This window comes from Silurus aristotelis (assembly GCF_946808225.1).
Source record: "Silurus aristotelis genome assembly, chromosome: 24".
Classification (NCBI taxonomy): Eukaryota; Metazoa; Chordata; class Actinopteri; order Siluriformes; family Siluridae; genus Silurus; species Silurus aristotelis.
In genome coordinates, this window is record NC_139597.1 from 14666501 (window position 1) to 14692765 (window position 26265).

Sequence of the window (26265 nt, forward strand, 5' to 3'; positions counted from 1 at the left end):
GGCTGGATTTAAAAAAAAAGGGACTCGACAGTCCCGAAGTGAGCAAACCGTTTACATAATAGCACTTCATTATACTATACCGTTTGTACATGATGAGGATATACAGCTTTTGATTACCGTGCTGATGTTTCGCCTTCATGCATGACTTGGGTTGCACACCTTTTCCCGCTGCCGGTTGACCTGTACGCCGGGGTATCATGCCATCATGCTAACTCATGACTTGAGCAGCCCAACTAATGAATAATGGCATTCATTGAGAACGAATTTCTGATCAATTCTATTGATTAGTTGTTGCAGCCCTACAATGAACAGCTGTTAAACTCAACAATGAAAAACTGTAATGAATTAACATTCAGTGTCACCTAGATGAGGATAAGTTCCCTTTTGATTCTGGTTCTTCTAAAGAACCAGAATCACTTTATACTCCTAGGGAGTTTTCCTTGCAAATGTCACCACTGGCTTACTCATTAGGGAGGAATTTTATGACACTAATTCTGTTTTTAATTCTGTAAATCTGCTTTGGGCCAATGTCCACTGTTATGTGTCATACAAGTCAAATGTAAATGTATGTAGTTATGTTACTAAATTTCCAGTGTATCTGGAAAGCTTTCCTGGTATTTCACTTTTTCCACATTTTGTGTTACAGCAGTTTTCCAAAATGGATTCAAAGAATTATTTTCCTCAAAGTTTTACTAACAATCCACCATAATGACAACGTAAAAGAAGTTCGTTTGAAATCTTTTACATTTTTTCTAATTTTTTTATGTAAATTTTAATATATTACAAAAAAATAAAAAATCACATGTACCTAAAAGTTTTTAGCTTAACAAAACTGCTAGATCCTATTTCACATTAATCACCAAAACCAGTCATTCACTTAATACCTCTTGAAAGAACTGTGAAATGTTTCCCCTTGGTTAACATTTTTTACTATAGATTGAATTCTGTTGCATTGCAGGAGAGCAAAGCCAACAACTTAGCATTTCAATAACATTCTAACTTTAATATCAATAAAATAATTTGTAAAACATTCTCTTTGACACTTATTTGTTGGCACAAGGAATTTTTTTTAGGGGCTTGAATTTGGTTTCCAAAAGTGGATGGTGGTGTCATTAAATATAATAGAATTCAAAAAACCTTTTCAATTGTAATTCATTCCAAATTTCTACATATATTGGCTCGTTTGCACTTTTCAAGAGAATTGGGTTTTATTTTTTTTTATTTATTATTTTTTTTGGTTAAAGTTCATTTACCATAAAATAGTCATATGTTGTAGAATGCGTTCTTGAACATTTTTAAATGGGTTTTTTTATAAAAATGTGGTTTAATTCGATGCCGAAGTTTTTATGATCCTAACCGAGGCATACTTTCAAGGATTTAGCCATTTCAAGTCTGAATCTGTGCAAATATTTTTTTATTATTTGCAGTGCCATTCGAGGTACAAGAAATACACAAAGGTTCTGGGGGAACAAAAAAAATAAAAATAACTGTAATTCGGCAATGTTGCCAGACAAACTACTCATCAGTTGTCTATTTTATAAAGGTAGCTGTGCCATGCAGTGCCACCTTTAAGACTTTAAGCACTAAAATGGCAGAGAATGTTACAATAGTGCCTCATGCATAAGTTCTGTTTTGAAAATTACTTCAACTTCATAACCAATCATTTGTGCCCAGCATGAGAAAAAACCATATGTATGATTTCTAAAAGTAAAACCACATTTCTTAAATACCAGACATTTGGACATTTTAGTTTTCTGAACTTACTGAAATATAATCACAATTTAATGGTTATAATGAAAGGAAAGAACTTTAAGTGGTATAATGGTATGTCTGTGAGCCATCCGGAAATATCTGTCTTCTAAAGCAAACATTTGTATACAATAAGCTATAAACAGAGCAGCTTTCTGCTGACTGAACACATTCGAAAGTTATTGCTGTAATGGATAGGAAATGCTGATCCTAGTGAAGAAACTGCTATTCTATAAAACAAATCATTTATACATTAGATGTTATTAAAATTGAAAAATTGCCGGGTAATGGGTTAACATTGAATAAGTGTGGATTAGTAAATGTTGGGAAATGTGTACAAAAAATCTACCTGAATTAATGTGGAAAGAGCTTGTTAAATAAATTCTGTATCATTTTCTATTAGATAGAAATTGACACAGTATCAGGAGGATTTAGGAATTTTAGAGATCAGAAATGCATGAAGAATATTGTTAATGTCATAAACAAATTTCAACTCCTGTATTATGTGAGTTACACAAAGTGTTACAGTCATTGGAGGACTACAACTGAGAACCTTGTCTTTGCACATGTACAACTTGAATTCCAAAAATTTTAAAGAAAAACATTTTAAATAAAACAGAATGCAATGATTAGCAAATCTCATTCATCTATATTTTTCAGAATAGAACATAAAACATATCAAATGTTTAAACTGACGAAATATACCACTTTAAGGAAAATATCAGGTAATTTTTAATTTCATGGCTGAGAAATAATTAGGAACAGAGCCAAGTTTACCACTATGTAGCATCCCCTCTACTTTGAACAACAGTTTGTATACACCTCGGAACTGAGGAGACCATTTGCTGGAGTTTTGGGAGAGAAATGTTGTTCTATCTGGCTCTGTAGTCCTGGGTCTTTTTTATTGTGTTTTTCATTTCATGATGCACTAAATGTTTTTAATAGGTGAAAGGTCTAAACTGCAGTCAGGCCAGTTCATCACTGAGACTCTTCTACTACAAAGACATGCTGCTGTAATAAATGGCATATGCAATTTAGCATTATCTTGGCAGGGCCTTCTCTAAAAAAAAAAAAGATGGTTGGGAGCATATGTTGTCTAAAACCTGTATATACCTTTAAACTTTAACGAATAGAATGAATAGACTTTATTTGTAACATATACTTAACAACATGTAAAGTGTTCATTAACTCATGCAGGGATTTGCTTTACATAATAATGCCTGATTTGAAAGCAGTGCCACCTAAAGGCCCAAAGATCACAAGCATCTATATATTTCACCCTTATCCCCAAGCACAGATTTCTCCAGATTTTTAAAATCTTTTGGTGACATTATGTACTATAAATTATGAGATATTTAAATTTTTTGCAATTAGATGCTAAGGAACATTATTCTGAAATTGTTTCACAATTTGTAGACACAGTTTTACAGCATATTGGTGAAGATCTGGCCATCTTCTGCCTCTCTAAGATACTCTTTTTATTTCCAGTCATGTTACTGATCTGTTGTCAATTACCATAATTACAGTGGGGGAGAATAATTATTTGATCCCCTGCTGATTTTGTAAATGTACCCCCTTACAAAGAAATGAACAGTAGTAGTAGGATTTTTTAACAGAGAAAGACAGAATATAAAAAAAATCCATAACAATACCTTAAGGAAAGGTTATAAATGTATTTGTATTTGATCAAGTAAAATAAGTATTTGATTCTGTACCAACCAGCAATAATTCTGACTCCCACACACCCTAATTAGTCCTGTCCTTGTGAGAAAGTACTCCTAATATCAACTTATGTGTATAAAAGTCACCATCACAGAATCACCTTCTTCCATTCAAACCTCTTCACCACCATGGGTGAGAACAAAGAGCTGTCAAAGGACCTCAGTGACAAGATTGTAGACCTTCACAAGTCTGGAATGGGCCACAAGACCATCAGAAAGAAATTTGGTGAGAAAGAGACCACTGTTGGTTGGCAATAATTTGAAAATGGAAGAAATACAAGATAAGTCAATCGTTTTGGAGCTCCAAGCAAAAACTTACCTCATGGTGTAAGGATGATTCTGAGGAGGGTGAAGGATCAGCTCAGAGTTCAAGATCTCAAGAGAGCTGGGACCACAGTCACCAAGAAAACCATTGGTCCCTCTGCTCAAGAATGCACATGAACAGGCCCGTCTGTAGTGTTCCAATTAACACCTGAATGATTGAGAGAAGGCTTAGGAGAATGTAATGTAGTCAGATGAAACAAAAATTGAGCTCTTTTTCCATCAACTCGTCTCGCCATGTTTGGAGGCAGAGAAATGCAGAATATGACCCCAAGAACACCATCCCCACTGCCAAACATTAGGGAGGAAACATTCTGCTCTCAACCTTTTTCTCTGCTAAGGGTACAGAAAGACCACCACATGATTAGGGTTATGCACTGTAGAATCTTGGATGAAAACCTGCTGGCCTCAGCCAGAACACTGAAGATGGGTCAAGGATAAGTCTTCCAGCATGACAATGACCAAAAGCATTCGGCCAAGTCAACAATCTGATGGCCTTGTAAAAATCAGCAGGGGATCAAATAATTATTTCCCCCACTGTAGTTGCAAAATGTTCCTCCAGCTGTTTTTGTTTTAGTAACTTACTTTTTCCAGCTTTTTGTTGCATCATCCCAACTTTTTTTTTTTTTTTTTAAGTGTGTTGCAGCCATCAATTTCACAATTCACGATTCGCAAATTGTTGCATCCTGATTTTATTTATATTTTACACAGTGTTCTAACTTTAATTAGGATCATATTGTAAAAATAAAGCTTCTGACCCTGATACCGTTTGTCAGTAAGGTAGAAGAGACATTAAGCAGAAACATCTGTATTTAATGTAGTGTACAATTCTTCTGTTGTACTGCATAAAGCAATCATTAGCAATCATTTAATAGCTCCAGATTCCAGAATCATTTCATGAGGGAGTGTCTTTTGGTGTGAGAATGAAAGAGCTCACTTAGAGCTGATAGTTTTAGGGAGAATCTCTGCATTTGGCAGTGTGCTGCTGTTCCTTCCGACATGTTTTAATATGTTGGGCGTGGGTTCATGTCTAATGTGTTGCCAGATTGAGTGATACTCACCTTTATGGGTTTGCATGATATGTTTTAACCAATTTTGCAAGCACATAGCCAGACTTTGTCTGTGTGCATATCTATACATCACAGTGCATCAGTAAATTATTCTTAGCTCTTCACTTTTTTCACATTTTGTTATGTTACAGCCTTATTCCAGAATAAATAAAATTCATTATTTTCATCTAACTTCTCAAAAACAATACCCCATAATGACAACGTGAAAAAAAGTGTGTTTGAAATCTTTGCAATTTTTTAATCAAAATAAAAAATTGGAAATAAAATCACATGTACATAAGTATTCACAGTCTTTGCTCAATACTTTGTTAAAGCTTCTTTGGCACCAATTACAGCTTTATGTCTGTTTTTGAGTGTGATGCTACAAGCTTCGCACATCTATTTTTAAGCAGTTTCTCCCACTCTCCTTTGCAGAACTTCTGAAGCTCCATCAGGTTGGATGGGGAGCATCGGTGCACATATCATATATATGATTGTTAACTCTGAGGACTCTAAGGTTATGAAAGGGTTAGCAGCCATCTAATCAAGCTATGGAAATTTTTTTATTTTTTTTTATTTTAAATGTTCCCAATTATTATTATTATTTTCTCAGAATTTAATCTGTTGGAAGATTTAAATAGGTAACAAGTATGACATTTATGTCATTTATTCTATTTCTGTCTTTATATTTAAAAACAGCAATTTTATAACAGGGTGTGGGTGTTTTTTCCTTAAAAAATCAAAAAATCAAGGCAAATTATGTTTATCCATAGGGATAATAGTTTACCGCATACAAACATATCTCCCCACACATTAACATCTAGATTTACAAACCCGATTCCAAAAAAGTTGGGACACTGCCAGATTGTGAAAAAAAAACACAATGCAATGATGTGGAAGTTTTACATTTCAATATTTTATTCAGAATACAACATATATGACATATCAAATGTTTAAACTGAGAAAATGTATAATTGTAAGGGAAAAATAAGTTGATTTTAAATATCATGGCATCAACACATCTTAAAAAAGTTGGGACAAGGCCATGTTTACCACTGTGTGGCATCCCCTCTTCTTTTAATAACAGTCTGCAAACGTCTGGGGACTGAGGAGACAAGTTGTTCAAGTTTAGGAATAGGAATGTTGTCCCATTCTTGTCTAATACAGGCTTCAAGTTGCTCAACTGTCATAGGTCTTCTTTGTCACATTTTCCTCTTTATGATGCGCCAAATGTTTTGTATGGGTGAAAGATCTGGACTGCAGGCTGGCCATTTCAGTACCCGGATTCTTCTTATTAGCAGCCATGATGTTGTAATTGATGCAGTATGTGGTCTGGCATTGTCATGTTGGAAAATGCAAGGTCTTCCCTGAAAGAGACGACGTCTGGATGGGAGCATATGTTGTTCTAGAACTTAGATATACCTTTCAGCATCAATGCTGCCTTTCCAGATGTGTAAGCTGCCCATGCCACAAGCACTAATGCAACACCATACGATTAGAGATGCAGGCTTCTGCATTGAGTGCTGATAACTACTTGGGTTGTCCTTGTCCTCTTTAGTCCAGATGACATGGCGTCCCAGTTTTCCAAAAATAACTTCAAATTTTGATTCGTCTGACCACAGAACAGTTTTCCACTTTGCCACAGTCCATTTTAACTGAGCCTTGGCACAGAGAAAACGCCTGCGCTCCTGGATCATGTTTAGATATGGCTTTTTTTTTTACCTATAGAGTTTTAGCTGGAAACAGCGAATGGCACAGTGGATTGTGTTCACCGACACTGTTTACTGGAAGTATTCCTGAGCCCATGTTGTGATTTCCATTACAGTAGCATTCCTGTATGTGATGCAGTGCCGTCTAAGGTCCCGAAGATCACAGGCATCCAGTATGGTTTTCTGGCATTGACCCTTACGTACAGAGATTGTTCCAGATTCTCTGAAGCTTTGATATTATGCACTGTAGATGATGATAACTTCAAACTCTTTGTAAATTCTTCTTAGAGAAACTCCTTTCTGATATTGCTCCACTATTTTTTGCAGCAGCATTGGGGAAATTGGTGATCCTCTGCCAAAGGCTCTTTTTATACCCAAACATGTTGCCAATTGATTTAATAAGTTCAAATTGGTCCTCCAGCTGTTCCTTATATGTACATTTAACTTTTTCGGGCCTCTTATTGCTACCTGAATGTGTAGCTCTCATGAAATCCAAAATGAGCCAACATTTGGCATGACATTTCAATATGTCTCACTTTCAACATTTGATATGTTATCTATATTCTATTGTGAATAAAATATAAGTTTATGAGATTTGCAAATTATTGCATTCCTTTTCTATGCACAATTTGTACAGTGTCCCAATTTTTTAGGAATCGGGTTTGTATGTGTACTTCCTGAGCAAAAAACAAAGCTGTTAATGGGCTCCTAGGCAAATATTTAGCTTTAAATTGGCATAAAACCAAATCAATGGACAAAAAATGTACACAAATGCACTGCAGTGTCACCATTTCTCTGTTTACTTTTAATGAATTGACCTGTTTGGGTAAAAATCTTGAAACAGGGAACACTCAATTATACTGTCTTCTTGTACATAAAGGTAAATTCATCATAATAAGTCAATTGTTTGGTATGATATGCAACTAGCTAACTAACCAAAATTAACACATCTGAGTCAACAAACCTTTCCAAACAATATCTTCTGGGGTGTTCTTTTCCCTTACAAGATTAGCTGTTGATTATATGCTACACTTATATGCGACCTTATATTAAGCCCCTAATCGAGACTGATAGAGCAGGATGAAATCTACATGATCGAATTCTTGCTTATTTCCCAAAAACATTTATTAGGAGTATTGAAATATTAATATTGTAACATTGAGAATTGGCTTAATTTATTTATTTATTTTTGCCCAGAAGGGTATATATGATTATTTTTGACTAAAAGGCAGGAGGCCTAGCTGGAGGTAGCAGAGCTGAAGATGTTGAGATTTTCGTTGGGAGTGACGATAATTGACAGGATTAAAAATTAGTTCATTAGAAGGACAGCGCATGTATGATGTTTTGGAGACAAGGTGAGGTGGAAGACATGCAGGTGGTTGGGTTGAAAGAGGCAAATGTAAAGGACAGGGGGGGTATGGAGACGGATGATCCGCTGTGCGTCACCTTACGGGAGAAGACGAAAAAAGAAGAAATGTAAATATGATTTTGTTTTTATATATATATATATATCATTGTAGTTTAAGCAGCTGCATAAATTGTACAATGTATTTATCTCAAGTCAAGAAGCTTTGATTGTCAAACCATATATAGCTGACACAGTAAATGAGACAACGTTCCTTCAGAACCATGGTGCCTCATAAAACAACATGTAGCTACATAACAGAAAACACAGAGCTAAGGACTAGTAAGTGTCCTCGCCACATAAAGTGCATCGTGTGCAACCTGGTGCAAACAGTGAAAGACAGACAGTGCAAAGACAACACAAGACAGAGTAGGACAAATACACAAAACACTAAACCTATTGTATATTATGCAGTACAGTGTGCAGATAGAGCTGAGTACAGGAGTGTACTTGTAAGTAAACAAAATGTAAACAAAGGGGTTTGTGCAAAACAGCAATATCAGCAGTCAAAAAAGATGTGCAAAAACAGCATGTTTGTAATAATGAAGTAATATAATATGGGTGGTACTGAAAACATGGATGTGTGGAGTCTGGGTTGTACAGATCAGTAACACAGTTGTGTGTGTGTGTGTGTGTGTGAGTTTTAGTTCAGCTCTGTGTTAAGGATCCTGATGGCTTGAGGGAAAAAACTGTTGTACAGAGTGCATGTGGTGGCTCGAATCCTTTGAAACCGCTTCCCTGATCTTTATCCTTATTAATTATTTTTTATTGTATTTCCTAGTTTGTATCGTTTTATATATATCCTATAGCACCAGTACACTTGACATATTTTTTTGTACATGCAACTCATAATACTTGGCAGTATTGGTGATTCTGATACTGATTTTTTGATCCACGTCTTTAAGATAGATCTGGCAACTCTGCTCCGCCCAGGACCGTTTTCCTCGCGCTGTGAGAGCATCCGCATCTGCACGAGCTTTTATTATAAACGCAAAACCCGAGCTTCATGCAACCATGCGGATTTTACACTGGGCCATGATTCTTGGTAAGTCTTAAAAACTTCATAACTAAAAAACAAAAGGGTTTGGTTGAAGATTTGCAGATTAAAAATGAAGGAGAGAGAGAGAGAGAGAGAGAGAGAGTAACTTTTCCCCATCTTTAACTGATCTTTTCTGATGCGTGTATGTAAATATAACTGCGTGTGTGTGTGTGTGTGTGTGTGTGTGTGTGTGTGTGTGTGTTTGGGTTTAGAAGAGCAAAAACAAAAACAACAAAACACACAAGAAATCTAATTGTAATCGATTTTTTATTAGTTGATGGCAACAGGGCTCAACAATATTGGGACAGGGCAACAAAAGACTTGAAAGGTAATTGTTACAAAAACAAAAAAACAACAGGAACATTTTGCAACTAATGAGGTTAATTGACAACAGATCAGTAAGATGACTGGGTATAAAAAGAGTATCTTGGAGATTCAGAGTCTCTATGAAGTAAAGTTGGGCAAAGACTCATAAATCTGTGAGAGACTGTCTACAAATTGTGAAAAAAATTAAAATAAGTTTCATCAACATCAAATTGCAAAGATCTGTGCACAAGGGACAAGGGTAAGAAAAAGAAATATTGGAAGCTGGTGATCTTCGGTCCCTCAAACAGCAATGCATTATAAACGTTTGATTCTGTAATGGAAAATAATAAAATAATGGGTTTAGAAACACCTCCAGAAGTCAACACAGTTCACGGACCTTGATATTTCCCTCGTAAGGGACCCCAGAGCATAGAGGGTTAAGGGCCTTGCTCAAGGGCCCAAGAGTGGCAGCTTGGCGATACCGGGGCTTGAACCCCAGACCTTCCGATCGGCAACCCAGCGCCTTAACCGCTGGAGCCACCACTCCCCCCCCCGGTTGTATGTTTAAGATTATTATTAAAATACGACTTTTTCGTATACGAGTTCGCTCTGTCATTGGGAACAAACACAAACAAAATGAACAAAACAAATCTTTGCTGATTGGCTAAACAAAATAACAAAGTAATGTTCATTTTAGGCCTTTTAATAATATATTTGTTTTTTAACTATTAAGCACTAAAACAAAAATATCTGCAATATACAATTTGAAATCTATTTAAGTCTGCACATAAACAAATCCTGTTCACTTTCCATACCATAAGCACCAATTGAGTGTATTATGGACAGCTTCTGCCTGTTCAACTTATTTACACTTCAGATGTCCTTCATTAAAGAGTCTAATCATAATTCGAATAAAAAAACCTAACTTTGCTCTTGTACACATTTGTGAGCTGACTGGTATTACACCAATTAATTTCATTCCCATCAATTAAATAAAAACCTCCCCTCAAAGAGAGAACTTCGTTTTGCTTCCTCACATTCCTGGATACTACTGATTTCATCGGGATCCAAGCCACAACCGTGTGAAGAGTTAAAATTCTTTCGACTGGCTCTGTTTTTGTTTCTGAGAAGAAGGGAAAAATCTTATGGGTAAAAGTTTACAATTTTGGGATTTGCAGCTATTTGTGTATTTCAGTATCTATAAATTCTCTGAGGTACTTTCTGATTCTTTACAGAAATACAAACATGACTTAATAAAAGAGAACAATCTAATCACACTCGGTGTGGCACGATGGTGCATTACATAGGGTTGGTACCCCCGTAGCTTCAGGGTCCTTCAGTCGCATGTGTGACTTGTGGACATCAGCACACACATATTAGTTGCCAATTATTCTAATTGGAACTAAGAGGCACAAACTGCATGACAATGCCCATGTGAAACAAGCAAAAGGGTGAATAGACCTACTAATAGATCACATGTGTGTATAGGTGTCAGGTATCCACATACTTCTGGCAATATCATTTCTTACTTTGTATTTTCAGACATTCTTCCTGTCTCCATGGGTTTCCTTAGTCTTTCTAGTTTCCATTCTTTGCAGTCCTCCCTGTGTGTGCGTGTGTGTGTGTGTGTGTGTGTGTGTGTGTGTGTGTGTGTGTGTGTGTGTGTGTATGTGTGAGACTTGAACCATACAGCATTGAACTCTTTCTTTATTGTTCTCCCGTAGCGTTAGGTTTGGCTGTCCAGGCGCAGCTTCTTCCTGAAGCCAACAATATGTGTTCAGAGGGAAGCTGTTACCCTGCCACAGGTGACCTGTTGATCGGCAGAGCCCATCGCCTAACAGCCTCGTCAACCTGTGGACTTTACTCTCCTGAACACTTCTGCATCTTCAGCAGCCTAGCGGTAAAAACCTGAACACAATTCTCATATCAGCATTAGGGCTCCATACTGTATTTAATTCCTGAATATTAAATCAATAATGGATGAATCTAACTGAACCAATATTTAAAGTTTCATGTACAACTTCAATTCTGAACAAGTTGAAAACAGTGAAAAAATTTTAATAAAAAAAGGTCAATTTGAATACGATGCCCCCGACATGTGTCAAAATAAATGGGACAGAGCAACAAAAAGCTGCTAAGTAAGTGTTACTAAAAAGAAACAGCTGGAGGAACAGTTTCCAAATAATGAAGATAATTGTCAACAGGTCAGTAACATGTTTACATATAGAATGATATATTAGAGAGTCAGAGTCTCTCTGAAATGGGCAGAGGTTCACCAGTTTGTGAAAGACTGTGTCTACAAATTGTGGAACAAATTCTGAATAATGTTTCACTAAATTGCAAACACTTTAAATATCATCAACTATATACATAATCATCAAAAGATTTAAAATACAGTGGTACCTTGACCTACGAGTTTAATTCGCTCCGTGGATGAGCTCGTATCTCAATTTGCTCGCACATCAAATCAGTTTTCCATATAAAAATACTTAAAATGGCATTAATCCGTGGCAACACTCAAAATGACCCCCAGTGTTTATGTTTCATGTTATAAAATTGGAAAATACATTTCTGAATAACAAATCTTGTATAAAAACACAATAGAAAGAGTATGTAAAGATATAATAAGGTTTTATTCAGTGTATTTACCTTGGAGATGAGACGACTTGAGCTAAAGAAGACGCCGGCGGAGGGGGGGCGGGGGGCGGAGGGGAGAGGCGATAAGCGGCGGAAGAGGGAAAACTAGATTTTTTTGCTACTCTCTCTATCACTACTGTACACTACATATCCCTAAACTTTAAAAATGTTACTTTTTCTTCTTTGCTTATCTTAATTTTCGTCACAATCTTCACTTTCTGGCTTCGTTTCGCCATCTAGCAGCGGCGTCTCGCGTAACAAAGAATCAAAAAAACAAAAAATCGACCGTGTGACCGCTCATACCTCGGAAAACTCGTACATTAATGCACTCATAGGTCAAGGTACCACTGTATCTGGGGAAATTTCAAAGGCATAGATCAATAATGGATGCTTGGGACTTTTGAGCCCTCAGCCTTTGAAAACTCAGCAATACATTAAAAACACACATGATTCTGTTTAGCAATGCTAAACCACATACTGCATCTTTTACAGCAGCAGGGCTTTGTAGTAGAATAGTCCAGAACTTTCCCTAATTGAAAATGTTTGAAAAATTATGAAACAAAAATAGTCAAAGAAGACCCGGGACTGTTGGGCAACTAGAATTCTATATCAGACACAAATGGCTTGGTAAAACATTCCTCTCCTAAAACTCTAGCAGCTGGTCTCCTGAGTTCCCAGGCAATTACAGACTGTTATGTAAAAAAAGAGGGAATGCTACACAGTGGTACACTACACCTCATCCCAACTTTTTTGCAGACATTAATTTCAAAATTACCTTATTTTTTTCTGGTACATTTTCACAATTTAAATCTTTTATATGTTTTCTATGTTCAATTGTGAATAAAATGGGGGTTTGTGAGATTTGTAAATAATTTGTGAGATTTGTAAATAATAATAATACATCCTGTTTTTATTTACATTTTACACAGCGTCTCAATTTGTTAGGAATCGGGGTTGTACTTGTTAACAGCTTTAGTAATGCAGCTTCAGTACAGAAGCAAAAAAAATCTGAGTGAAAATTGTGTAAATCATTGCTGTATTATATTGCTTGGTTTGGATCATCTGAATTCAACTACTGTTCTGAAATCCTGATAGCAGCAGTTCCATACTACACATGACTTAAAGCAGAGAGATAAATAAGTCAATTCTAAAATAAAGGCTAGAATATCTGTTATTTATTTCATTCTTTGAATCTTTGTCAGCAGTATATTCCTGATTTTCCATCTACATTATATCTAGAGTTTTTTTATTGTTTCTGTCTCTGTTTGCGTGAGTAGTTCGACATCACTATGTCAGTCTACTGTAATAAAAAAAAAAATCGAGATTCTCTCAACAATTGCTCCCTTTGTCGAGTTTGTGATATGCAGAGGATGATTTCTCTCTGTCCGAGTGACCCATCCGCCCTCAGGCGTCTTTCTGAGCTCTTTGACACTCCACTGTAGTGTACACTGAGAAAGTTCTGTGTGTTCAGAGGAAATAAGAAGGGAGTGTTGAGAAGTCCAAGCTATACATTTCAGTATGTCAGGGCTTTATCAGTTTTTTATCTTGCAACGTTTGAATATAGACGTATGCACAAGTAGGCGATTATACAGTACAAAAAGGAGGACAGAGAAAAACCTAATGAACATTCTTGCGTACTACTAATTCTCCATTTTTATATGTACTTTTTTGTACTAATTTAATATGCTTGGTTTGAGCTGTAAAAATGCTGGCAATTTCCGTCAGGCTGGAAAATTATACAATTGTAAATCTGAACTCTACAAATGTATGCAATTATTGAAAATCACAAATAGCTTTAATTCTTTTCATTTTGATTAAGTCTGAACAAAAGCCATATTTTCTTTCTTTTTTTGTTTAGCTCTTCCTGGTTTGTTGGACACAAGTATAAATGAAATTAAAAAATACAAACACTAAATTTAACTAAAAATTGTTTTATGTTTAGTTTAGTTGCTTTTTTATTACATTTTCCAAACATCTTTCTATTTTTCTACTTAATACATTAAGAAGTGCAATTTTTCCTCATTTTTGAAAACAGAGCTATAACAACTATTTAAACTTAGTGTATATCTTCCTGTAGTCAGGTATGTAGGAAGTAACACATTTGCAGAACAATGTCAGTTGTTATAAAATGTTATAACATAAATAAAACAGTTTTTTCCATCCCCTGTAACATTTCTAATTACTCACAGTCGAACATCCATTTCCTTTGTACTGCCAAAAACCCTGCATTAAAAATCTCTATTCAGACTGTGATGGGGGTTCACGAGGCACATTTTGGAACAGGACAAGACACTATCTGCATCTATCTACAGAACCTATGCCGTTCATTCACTGTGTGAGGTATCGTGTCATTGGGCTGACTTATCTAAACCTCATCAACACATCTGTTGAACTAGCAGGTGTTAGCCTAAATAACTTCACACCTCAATAAGTCCACACTGTTTCGGTGAAGTGGGTTTACAGTTTATTACATTCAAAGTGCAGGACACATTAGAGGCAGAATAAAAACCTTGTCAATTATTGGCAAAAACCTATCAATTAATTTGTTTTAATTAGTGAAGAACTTCAATTATTTTTTTTTTATCTTAAAATGATCTTTTTTTTTTTATCTAGAAAGTGAACATGGAAATGATTTCTATAATAATGGCCCAACTTAGCTATTAAATACACAGATATATATATAGATATACTCAAATATGCTTGAATTTGCTATTCTAAACAAGTATACCGTAATTTCCGGACTATTAAGGGCACCCAAATATAAGCCACACCCTCTAAATTTTACAAAGATTTTAATTTTGAACATAAATAAGCCGTACCTGTCTATAAGCTGCAGGTGTCTACATAGAAACTAATGAACTTTACACAGGCTTTAAACGAAAGACAGTGTCTGTAACACGGCTTGTGTCTTTCTCCTTCCTTTCACAACAATTTCTCTTGGGAGTTTATCTTTTGGCATCGTTGTGCGTTTAAAAATCACCATTGGTGAAGCTTTTCTCCCGATGCCGTGCAGCTCAGAACACAGGCGAAGTGTGTTTTTTCATGCCTGGTTGTTTTCAGCGTGACGAATGATTCGCATTTACTGTTGACAGTCCGAGTGAGCGGCAGGTCAAACGTCAGAGGAACATCATCCATATTTATGATGTGGTGCGGCCCGATTCAGTGGGATCAGCGCATCTGATTTAATATAAAGAATTTCATTAGTCTAATGTTATGGGGTTTAGTTTTTTATCTTAAAGCTTGTGAAACTGGGAAAAACACAGGAAAAATTCATAAATTAGCCGCTTCATTGTTTACGCTGCGGGGTTCAAAGCGCGGGAAAAAAGTAGCCGCTTATAGTCCGGAAAATACGTTAGTTATATAGAGATAATACAGAAAATACAGAGCGGGGCAGAACTGCATCATCAGTAAATCATCAGTGAGACAACGGTGTAGTTTCAGTAGACTGATGGTTGTCGTGGGAAAAATCGCTCTGAACCTGCTAGTTCTGGTGTGAATGGCCCTGTAACTTCTCTTGGATGGATAAAAGTAAACAGTTTGTGAGTGGAATGTAAGAAAGTTGAGTAGTTTGTAAATGGGATGGGAGAAGGTCTGAATGTTTTGTCACTAGGATGGTGGAGGTTGAGCAGTTTCTGCCTGGGATAGGAGGAGTCCCTGATAATGTTGAGTCCTCTGCACAGATATCTACTGTGCTAAAGATGTTTAAGTATGTTTAAAGATGTCAAGTAGCTCAGTGCAAATGATGATTTAATTCTAAAATCCGCATTTTTACACAGTACATGCCAAACTAAAAACAAACTTTTTTTTTGCAGACAAAACATGACACATCATAGTATAAGATTTAAATGCTATTTATGGACTCATCTGTTACTAATTTAATGCTCCAACAATCTGGAACACGTTACCAATAAATGCTAATCACGATCTATTTATCAATGAATAATGCAGCTAAAAAACATTTAGCATTTTTTAGACAATTTCGCATTTAACTAGTAGTTATAAATAGCACATTTACAGTACTTTTTTATTATTTTATCTATTGTACATTTTATACAGTTTTATGTATTTAGAAATTGAAACCCTATCATCACTCTACTCACTGCACACTGGCTGTAGATTACATATTTCAAGCTAAATTACTGTACATATTTTATCTAATCCACATGTGCAAGTATGTGTGTGTGTATGTGTGTGTAAAAAACATGAGTAATGGAGACAGTAGCAGGTGTGAGACCAGAACATCTGGTTTACAGATTCTTCAGTTCTAAATCCAATCCAAAAAAATGTTTCTAAATTTTTTTATTTTCTTTTTTTCAGGCTGAGAAGTGTTTTGAGTGTGACTCTCGGGACCTCTACAATGAAGTCACCCATCCCAACAGCCACACCATCGACAACGTGGTCACAACCTTTACTCCTAACCGTCTCATAACTTGGTGGCAGTCCGAGAACGGTGAGTGTTCTGTATGTCTATGAGGTTAACGTGAGGACGAATAAACACATGACTAACCCATTAAATCAACATGAAGTGAATCTCATAAAACAATACACATTTAGAACCACAAGTTACAATCTCTAGCTCAGCGCTGCTACTTGTCGATCCTGTCCTACTTCCTGTGGAATGACTTAGTGTTTCCCTTGTGGTGGGACCCCTGACCGGGGAAACGAGAGCAAAAGAGTTTAGCCAAGATGAAGAACAGAGCAAAGGGTGGGAAATAGTAGAAGAAAAAAAAAGTTGTGCAGCTGGGTGTGGGAACATTTCAGTGTAGTTCCCACCAAGTCTTCATTATCAGCTTTCTTGGCGTTGAATGATGGGATTCGTGGGCATTCTTTTCTCCATTACTAATTCTTGATTTATTAGTCAGTTCAGGGTGTGGAATTGCTGAAATCTTTCTGGTCTCCAGAGCAATTTCTTTTCCCATGAGTCACAAGAAAACCTTGCCATAACAATCTTGTTGTACTGTATTTGGCCTCAAATTCTCTGTGATATATTTTCAAGAGAAGCAGACCATTGCTGAAATTATACTAAAGCTAAACAAACCTAGATAGCCACCTGGTCTTGAGCTGTCTTCTAACTGCACAGTATGTGCTTTCTGTGAACTTTGTGAATTTGCCAGACACTTTGCCTTATTCTAATCAACTCATTATTATTTCATTTATACAACTAGAAAGTTTAAGGTTAAGGGCCTAGCAGTGGCAGCTGGTGATGCTGGGATGTGAACGCATGACCTTCTGATCAGTCTAACATGGGGGTGTAATGGTACACGTATTCGTACAAAACCATTTCGGTACAGGGCTTTCGGTGCACATGTGTACCAAATGCAATCCTTTTTATGTATGGAACATTTTTTAAATCTGAGTTTCCTCAGGAACATATTAAGTGGTGGACCGCAAGTTTGTTTAGTCTCTGCCTTGCACTTTGAGCGCAGTTTCAGAAAAACGATTTGTACTGGGCATGTGCGAAAACTCTTATTTTTGTTCTGAGCATGACCGAAATCATAGCCACTTCCTGTCATCCTTTTTACGACTATTTTATGTACAACAGATTCTGACAATTCCGCATATCGAGAGATGAATGAATGATGGAAGGAATGACGACATTTGTTAAAGTATAACGAAATAAGTAGACCAGTTAAGTAGATGATACTGTGTCTTTAAAATTTTTTATGTTAAATGTAAAACACACACACACACACACACACACACACACACACACACACACACACCTGCATTATGGGGTCTAATTGATTACTCAATTTAATCAATATAATTAAAAAGTGTATTGCATTTATTAGATTTTTATATATATTTTTACTTTATTTTTAGCAAATTATACAAAATTATTTATATATTATTTGAACAAGCATGTATTTTATTCTAAATAAAAAAAAAAAATTTAACTGTCAATGTTCACAAATGTTACTTCCTCCAAGATTTACGTTCTTGTCTGACTGGATTGTAACCCAAGCTTGGAAGTTCTCTTACTGTGCATTCTGAGATGCTTTTCTGTGTATCACATTTGTAAAAAAGGCTATTTAAGCCATTATTTTTATCATTAGTGGTTATTATTTCTCATCAACAAACTGAATCTTTTTTTTTTTTTTTGCTGAACCATTTTGGGTAAACGTATAAAACCCATGTGTGTAAATGAAACACTGAAATACTCAGACCAGCCAATATGACACTACCAACCGTGCTTGATGTGTTTCTGCATGCATTAATGGCTTTTTTTTTTTGCACATTTATGCATTTCACACTTACCACATAGATTGATGTATTGCTAGATAGAACTTTATTCTTATTGCACAGCACAGCTACTGATCAATAAAATGCTGTTCAGCATCTATCAGAAGTGTAAATCGTAGCATTGTGCAGATGAACAAAGTGCAGTTAAATATAAAAATATACATACAGCAAATAATTCAGTTCGATTTATTTTTATTTTTATATCGCTTTTAAGAATGGACATTGCCTCAAAGCAGCTTTACAGAGATATGGCACTTATAAAGCTGCATTAAAGAGTGTATACGTTTAGTGCCTATAACTTTGTTCCTTATAATTGTAAGTTTATCCCTAATGAGGCAACCAGTGATGACTGTGGCAAGGAAAAACTCCCTGAGATGAACCAGATTTAAAAGAAAACCCATCCACACCTGGGTGACATTGTTGAGGTGTGCAGTGATGAGCACTTAAATGCAAAACTGTACATGCAAACTGTGGTTCTGAGCCATAGTAGAAGACTGTTTATATTAATTACAGTCGAAATCAAACGTTTTTGAGTTGCTCAGTAACTTGGCAGATCTTTACGCTGTTGATGTGGAACCACCCCCAGCTGCACAGAGTGGTCTCTGAAAATAAATAAATTACATGCTACGAAGATGGGCAGCAAAGATAAGATTAGATAAGATAAGGCACTGATTAATGATATTATATTGATAATAATCATATTATTATTTAATATTTATTATTCATTACTAATATCATTGATAACATTATATATTAATATTGGGATTGGACATAATATCTTATCTTATTTATTTACATAGCATGTAACAGCCTTTACCTTAAATTTGTGTTCTGCATTTTGGCCAGAATATCACTCTGACACACACACACACACACTCATCTCTTTGTTTCTGACACAGGATTGGAGAATGTGACCATTCAACTGGACTTAGAAGCAGAATTCCACTTCACCCATATCATTATGACCTTTAAGGTAACAGACACACGCTATGTGCATGTACACGACACGTCTCCTTAGGAATCTCCTGCTTCTGAGGAATGTAGAATGTACATGTAAGTGTGTTTCATCTTTTGATTCAGTGTCAGTTTTGTGCAATGTGTGTGTGTGTGTGTGTGTGTGTGTGTGTGTGTGTGTGTGTGTGTGTGTGTGTGTGTGTGCTATGTGTACAGACATTTCGTCCTGCAGCGATGGTGATTGAGCGTTCATCAGATTTTGGACAGACCTGGAAGGTGTACCGTTACTTTGCATCTAACTGCTCAGCTTCCTTTCCACACGTCTCCCAGGGACCGGTCAAGAGTGTTGATGAGGTCATCTGTGATTCGCGGTACTCTAGCATCGAGCCTTCAACAGAGGGAGAGGTTTGCATAGCGCACACACACACACACACACACACACACACACACACACACACACACACACACACACACACATAAACAAACACTAGGTTGAAATCATAATTTCAGTAAGTACACATACTGTGTGTTGCTGTCTAGAATGCTTTCGAAAGCTTTCAGTGGCTTTTCTCTGCCATTACAACAAGCACGAATAAGGCCAGCTCTATTTTATTTATTTTGCTTTTGGCTTCACAATATTCGATTGCTTGGCTACATGGCATCTAGAATGGGATCAAGACACTGGCTCAATTTCATATTTTACCTTTGTTTTCTTTTTTAATTAGAAAACAACATATTTTTACTGATGTTTCATTGAAATTAGTGGACAGTGAGGAACGTTACAAAAGCATCAGCTTGCATTTCTTGGCGTGGTCCATGTAGGATAGTGGTTAAGACATTGGACTTTGACTCCAAAGGTCTTGAGTTCAAATCCAAGCCAAGCTGCCACTCCTGGGCCCCTAAGCAAGGCCCTCAACCCCTTAATGGTAGTTGCTCTGGATAGGGGCATCTGCCAAAAGCCATAAATGTAATGTAAATGATTTTGAGGTTTTGAATCATTGTACTTTTTGTAGAATCTTGGTTTCTGTCTTTTTATGTTTTAGTTTTTTGTGATTATAGCCATTAAGTATTTTTTTTGCTTCCACAATCACTGAATTTGTTTTCTTTAGTTTATCTAGATATTATATTGCATACGTCAAATATTAAATGTAGTTTAAGGAAAGATTTTCTTCTGATGACACTTTCATGCAGATCATCTCCAGTATGTTATGTATGTAACCATGGTTTCCCAAGGAGGAAAAATGCCTGGAGCATAACAGGTCGTGGGATGACCGAGGGTACCTTGGGAACATACCCCGAATTAGGGTAGGGGAAGGCAAATTCCAGGAATGAGGGGGCCACAGAGAGGGCCTGGAGATCCCCTACTCTCTTGAGAAAGGAGATGGCCAAGAGGAACACAGTCGTGACTGTAATGGTCCTGTCAATGGCTCGAAGGGAAGCTCCGTCAGGGCCTCAAAGACAATGGCAAATCCCACACAGGCACTCTAGAGTGGTGGAAACGTGTCACCAATGGGTTCTTACCCAGCAACTGCCCTGCGAGGAGGGTGTGACAGGCTGCAATGACCGACAGGTAAACCTTCAGGGTGGAAGGAGCCAACCCTTTGGCGAACTGTTCTTGAAGGAATTCCAGCACTGGGCCAACCGGGCAGTTAACTGGATCTAAATGTTTTTGTTCACACCATGCTGTGAACAGGCGTGGTGTATGACCTCCTCATGGACCTCCTCATGAAGGGAGCTCTGAATTGAAGGATGGTCTCTACCACCTCAGTGGAGAGATCGGCAATTACTGTGCCCCCCTGCCTGAGAGAGAAGATCTCTCCTGAGAGGACACCTGGGTGTGCAGGTCCAGAAAAATATGCAGGCCCCAGCACAAAGGCAGTGATAAGGGTTGCAGGAAGCAGTCGTCGAGTTTACTGGAGGGGTGAACTTTCTGCTGGTTATGATGCCCTTGCCTCATAACCAGAACCGTGAGAAGCGGGAGCACCCTCCTCGTAGAGTGCTCTCTGGGAACGGAGCATTCGCATCGACATGCGAGCGCAATCTGCACAGTCGGCTCCCTCAAGAAACGACCTAGCATGCTTGCTCCCAAACAAGCGGCACATAGTGCGAAACAAGTGCTTCGTCTTTTGTGTCACTTTCATCATATATATTTGTTTTTCGTTCTCAAGGACATACACAGACATAGAGCGCTTCCTGAACAAACAGAAGGTAGTGCCGGTTCCGCTCCATGTGCTTTTATAGCTTTCTGGTCGTGATGTCACCCCGCCAGTGGCGCCACACTGATTACACATGTGAATCAGAGCGTGGACAACACGGAAGCGTTCCCAAAGCGCTGTTGACGCAGCTCGAGATACTGAAGGGGAACGCTGCAGAATGAACCACAGTCTCTGCATGAGCTAAAGCTTGCCATTTCTGAATGACATTCTAAACTGAGGGAAATGTGCGCTAAAAGCTATTATTAAAGCTTTAACTTTGCTTTTTAGACGTGATTTAACTTCAGTGTGATTTAACCCAGTCTGCTCTTCAGAGCAGCACATGTAAATGTTTGCACAAGGTTTAGTCAGAGAACTGATCATTTTTATTAATATTTTGAAGTTCTTTTTTAAGTTCTGAGACTTTACACCAGTATGTGTGAGTAAACTTTTGTTTGTGACACAGTATTTATTTATTTTTTTATTCACATAATTCAAAGTACATTTAGACTTTTCTCAGACAGTATATCTATAGCATTTCTGAAGGATCTGGCAAAATAATGTAGCACAGACATAAACATATCACATGCCAAAACAAGATTAAATCTATTTTAAATTGAAATGAAAGAAAACCTGAACTTGAATCCCATTTGCAGGACAATAAATGTATATTTTAGTTAATCCATTTTGCTTTTGGATTACATTTCTTTCCGTAGCATCTAATCTCTCTGGATGTGTGTGTGTGTGTGTGTGTGTGTGTGTGTGTGTGTGTGTGTGTGTGTGTGTGTGTGTGTGTGTGTGTGTGTGTGTGTGTGTGTGTGTGTGTGTGTGTGTGTGTATTATAGGTGATTTACCGAGCACTTGACCCTATATTTAAGATTCCTGATCCCTACAGTCAAGGAATCCAAAGTAAGTAGTGAAAAGATCAAGGCCTTTGAACAGAGAGCTCACGATTAGAACCCTATTGCATATGAAGAAGAGAATTAGCTTCCTCAAATGTATTGAAAAAGGTTTTTGGCTTTGTTATCTTTTGATCAATTGTTATAAACAGTTATAAACAGTTTCATGTTTATTGTCATTGTCCTTTCACTGGCATTGCTTTATTTAAAAGTTGGTTACCATTTATTACATCAGTATTTGTCATTGCTTTAACAAAATTACGCCAAATTATGCTCCTCAAATGCACATACATGTTGGCTTTGAAGCACTCAGTATAAACATTGCTACTGTTAATGAATTTATATACACCTGCATAGACTTCCTGAGAATAACTAACCTGCGAATGCGGATGGTGAAGCTACACATGCTCGGCGATAACCTTCTGGACGGAGGAGATGAGGTGAAGAATAAATACTACTATGCTCTCTATGACATGGTTGTTCGTGGCAACTGCTTCTGTTATGGTCACTCCTCCGAGTGTGCACCCGGGGACGACAGCGAGGACGGGCCTGAAGGCATGGTAGGCATTTGGACTGATCCAAAACATCCTTAAACAAAATAATAAAAAAAATAAATCAGCATAGACTTATTTTAACTTCTTTTAACTAATTGTGTGAGTGCGTGTTTGTGTGTGTGTGTGTGTTCATGATCATACAGGTCCACGGCAGATGTGTGTGCAATCATCACACGTCTGGATTAAACTGTGAGAGGTGTCAAGACTTTTATCAAGACGTCCCATGGAGACCTGCAGAGGGCAGAAACACAAATGAGTGCAAGAGTGAGTCACACACACTCACTCTCTCTCACACACACACACACACACACACACAAACACAAACACACAAACACACATACCTATGGTCTGGTCTGGAATTTGTGTTACTGATATGTACGTCTGTGTTTTTTTTTTTTGTATTTATGTGTGTGTGTGTGTGTGTGTGTGTGTGTGTGTGTGTGTGTGTGTGTGTGTGTGTGTGTGTGAGACAGAGTGTGAGTGTAATCAGCACTCATATGCGTGTCACTTCGACATGGTGATGTATGTTGCATCGGGGAACAGGAGTGGAGGAGTGTGTGATGATTGTCAACACAACACTCAGGGGCAACACTGTGAGGGATGCAAGCCCTTTTACTACCAGCATCCTAACAGGGACATAAGAGACCCTCACATCTGTGAACGTAAGTAGAGATATAGATATATGTTTATATAAGATATATATTAAAGATTAAAGATGCTAACCCTAACCCAGAGAGTTTGTTGAGAAGGTGGAGGGAGTATTTTGAGCAGCTGATAAATGAGGAAAATGAGAGAGAGAGAAGGTTGGATGGTGTGGAGATTGTGAAGCAGGAAGTGAATAGGATTAATAAGGAGGAAGTGAGAGCAGCGATTAAGAGGATGAAGAGTGGAAAGTCGGTTGGCCCAGATGACATACCAGTAGAAGCGTGGAGATGTTTAGGAGAGATAACAGTTAACAGGAGACAGGAGAGATAACAGTCTAGTTATTAACAAGATTATTTAACAAATTTTTGGTATGTGAAAGGATGCTTGAGGAATGGAGAAGGAGTGTGCTGGTACTGATCTTTAAGAATAAGGGAGATGTACAGACCTGCAGTAACTACAGGGAAATAAAGTTGATCAGTCAAACCATGAAGTTATATGAAAGAGTAGTGGAAGCCAGGCTGAGATCCCAGCCATTAGGGAGGCACAAGCCAGTGCACTCTTAGTGCCGGTCCCAAGCCCGGGTAAATGGGGAGGGTTGCGTTAGGAAGGGCATCCAGCGTAAAACATGTGCCAAATCAAATATGCGGATCACAAATGAGAATTTCATACCGGATCGGTCGAGGCCCAGGTTAACAACGACCGCCACAGGTATCGTTAGCCAACAGGGTACCGGTGGAAATTGGGCTACTGTTGGCTGAAGGAGGAGAAGGAGAGGAGGAAGACGTCTTCTGAGACTGCAGGAAAAGGAGAAGTGTAGGAGAGTGGAGGTTCCGGTTGGTACTTTAAATGTTGGTACTATGTCTGGTAAAGGGAGAGAGGGAGCTGATATGATGGAGAGGAGAAAGGTAGATATGTTGTGTGTTCAGGAGACCAAGTGGAAAGGGAGTAAGGCCAGGAACATTGGAGGTGGGTTTAAACTGTTCTATCATGGTGTGGATGGAAAGAGAGATGGTGTAGGGGTGATTCTGAAGGAAGAGTACAGTAAACGTGTAGTGGAGGTGAAGAGAGTTTCTGATAGGGTGATGAACGTGAAGCTGGAAGTTAAAGGGATGATGATAAATGTCATCAGTGTCTATGCTCCACAAGTTGGCTGTGAAATGGAGGAGAAGGAAAGATTCTGGAGTGAATTGGATGAAGTGGTAGAAGGTGTACCTAGGAAAGAACGGTTGGTGATTGGGGCAGACTTTAATGGGCATGTAGGTGAAGGGAACAGAGGTGATGAGGAGGTGATGGGTAGGTATGGTTTTAAGGAGAGGAATGTGGAAGGGCAGATGGTGGTAGATTTTGCTAAAAGGATGAAAATGGCAGTGGTGACACTTATTTTATGAAGAAGGAGGATCATAGGGTAACGTATAAGAGTGGAGGAAGGTGCACACAGGTGGACTATGTTCTATGCAGGAGATGCAACCTGAAGGAGATTGTAAGGTGTTGGCGGGGGACAGTGTAGCTAGACAGCATCGGACAGTGGTCTGTAGGATGGCTTTGAAGGTAAAGAAGGAGAAGAGGAGAGTGAGGACTGAAAGAAGAATAAGATAAGATAAACTTGTTTAGTGTCCAGCATTTGTGGCGACGCCTTGGTGAGAAGTACCATGAAAATGTATTAAATTAATGCGAAACACATTTTGTTCTATTGATAAAATGTAATAATTAAATAGGCACATTTATAGACATTTAAATATATATATAAAATGTGTCGTATATATATATATATATACATACCCTGGGTATTCTGGCACCTGGGTTCTTTCAACAGTACTTAAATTAATACTTCTATTACTATATCTATTTATATATAGTTTTTTTTAGCCATTTTCTCTTCTAACAGAGTTTTTGGACTGGATTCATATGATGAACCTGTATCAGAATGTATTCATTGCTGAAGACTTTTCTAAGTCGCTTTAGATAAAAGTGTCTGCCAGATGCCATAACTGTAAATTATTCATGTAAATTAGTAAAATGTGCTCCAGAGTGTGAAAGCGGGCTTTTGTCACAAGCTACTAACAGCATTAGCTGGGACACACTTGGGACATTTGCATATGGAATCTATCAAAACAAAAAATAACGCATCATTAAACGTGGTTCTTCATTCAACATTTGACTTCTCAGGCTGTTTAGATGAAAGTTGGCCAAAGTAACGCCTGATGATTTCATGACATTGTAACATATTTGGATTGAAACGGTAAAAATGATCCTACAGTGGAATCATTGTTCTGCTAGTTGGGTAATTGTCGCGCATTTTGGTAGGGAAACAAGACAAACACAGGAAGTAGATTTGGGTCAGGTTAATGAAAAAAACACATCTGTGTCAAATTATCCAAATTGTGTGTCAGGGACCACAGTGTAAACACATGCCACATTATTATTGTTTTTATGATGCTGTTGTGATGTATTTTACTGTACTGTTTGTGCAGTGTTGTCATGTGTAGAAGTGGTGTAATTAAGAAAAACTTTTGTATACTCGTGGGTGTTTGCAGGGTGTGACTGTGACATATTGGGCTCACTAAATGGCGGTGTGTGCGACAGTGTGACTGACGTGATGAGAGGACTAATCGCCGGTCAATGTCGCTGTAAGGGGAATGTGGAGGGAGAACGCTGCGATCACTGCAAACGAGGATACTACGGGCTCAGCCAAGACATGCTAGGCTGCCTTCGTGAGGAAGCACACACACACACACACACACACACACACACACACACACACACACACACCCATACACACACATACTCACAAACACAGCTGGTTACTATCTTTGTGTTATAACAACTTTGAATCATGGGATAC

At 37.7% G+C, this 26265-nt stretch overlaps 1 protein-coding gene across 2 annotated transcripts in view; it reads left to right on the forward strand.

Moving 5' to 3' along the window:
* Positions 1 to 8689: 8689 nt before the first annotated feature.
* Positions 8690 to 26265, forward strand: part of lamb1b (laminin, beta 1b) — a 48172-nt gene continuing 30596 nt past the window's right edge. For both annotated transcript variants that reach the window (XR_014531358.1, XM_083528249.1), the window contains exons 1-10: positions 8690 to 8999; positions 11024 to 11199; positions 16254 to 16386; positions 19079 to 19152; positions 19350 to 19538; positions 22171 to 22234; positions 22582 to 22784; positions 22922 to 23042; positions 23252 to 23440; positions 25958 to 26134. Coding sequence is in view for 1 of the 2 variants with exons in the window: in XM_083528249.1 (XP_083384375.1) it covers positions 8969 to 8999; positions 11024 to 11199; positions 16254 to 16386; positions 19079 to 19152; positions 19350 to 19538; positions 22171 to 22234; positions 22582 to 22784; positions 22922 to 23042; positions 23252 to 23440; positions 25958 to 26134 (1357 nt within the window). In the remaining variant the exon portion in view is untranslated. The remainder of the gene's footprint in view (positions 9000 to 11023; positions 11200 to 16253; positions 16387 to 19078; positions 19153 to 19349; positions 19539 to 22170; positions 22235 to 22581; positions 22785 to 22921; positions 23043 to 23251; positions 23441 to 25957; positions 26135 to 26265) is intronic.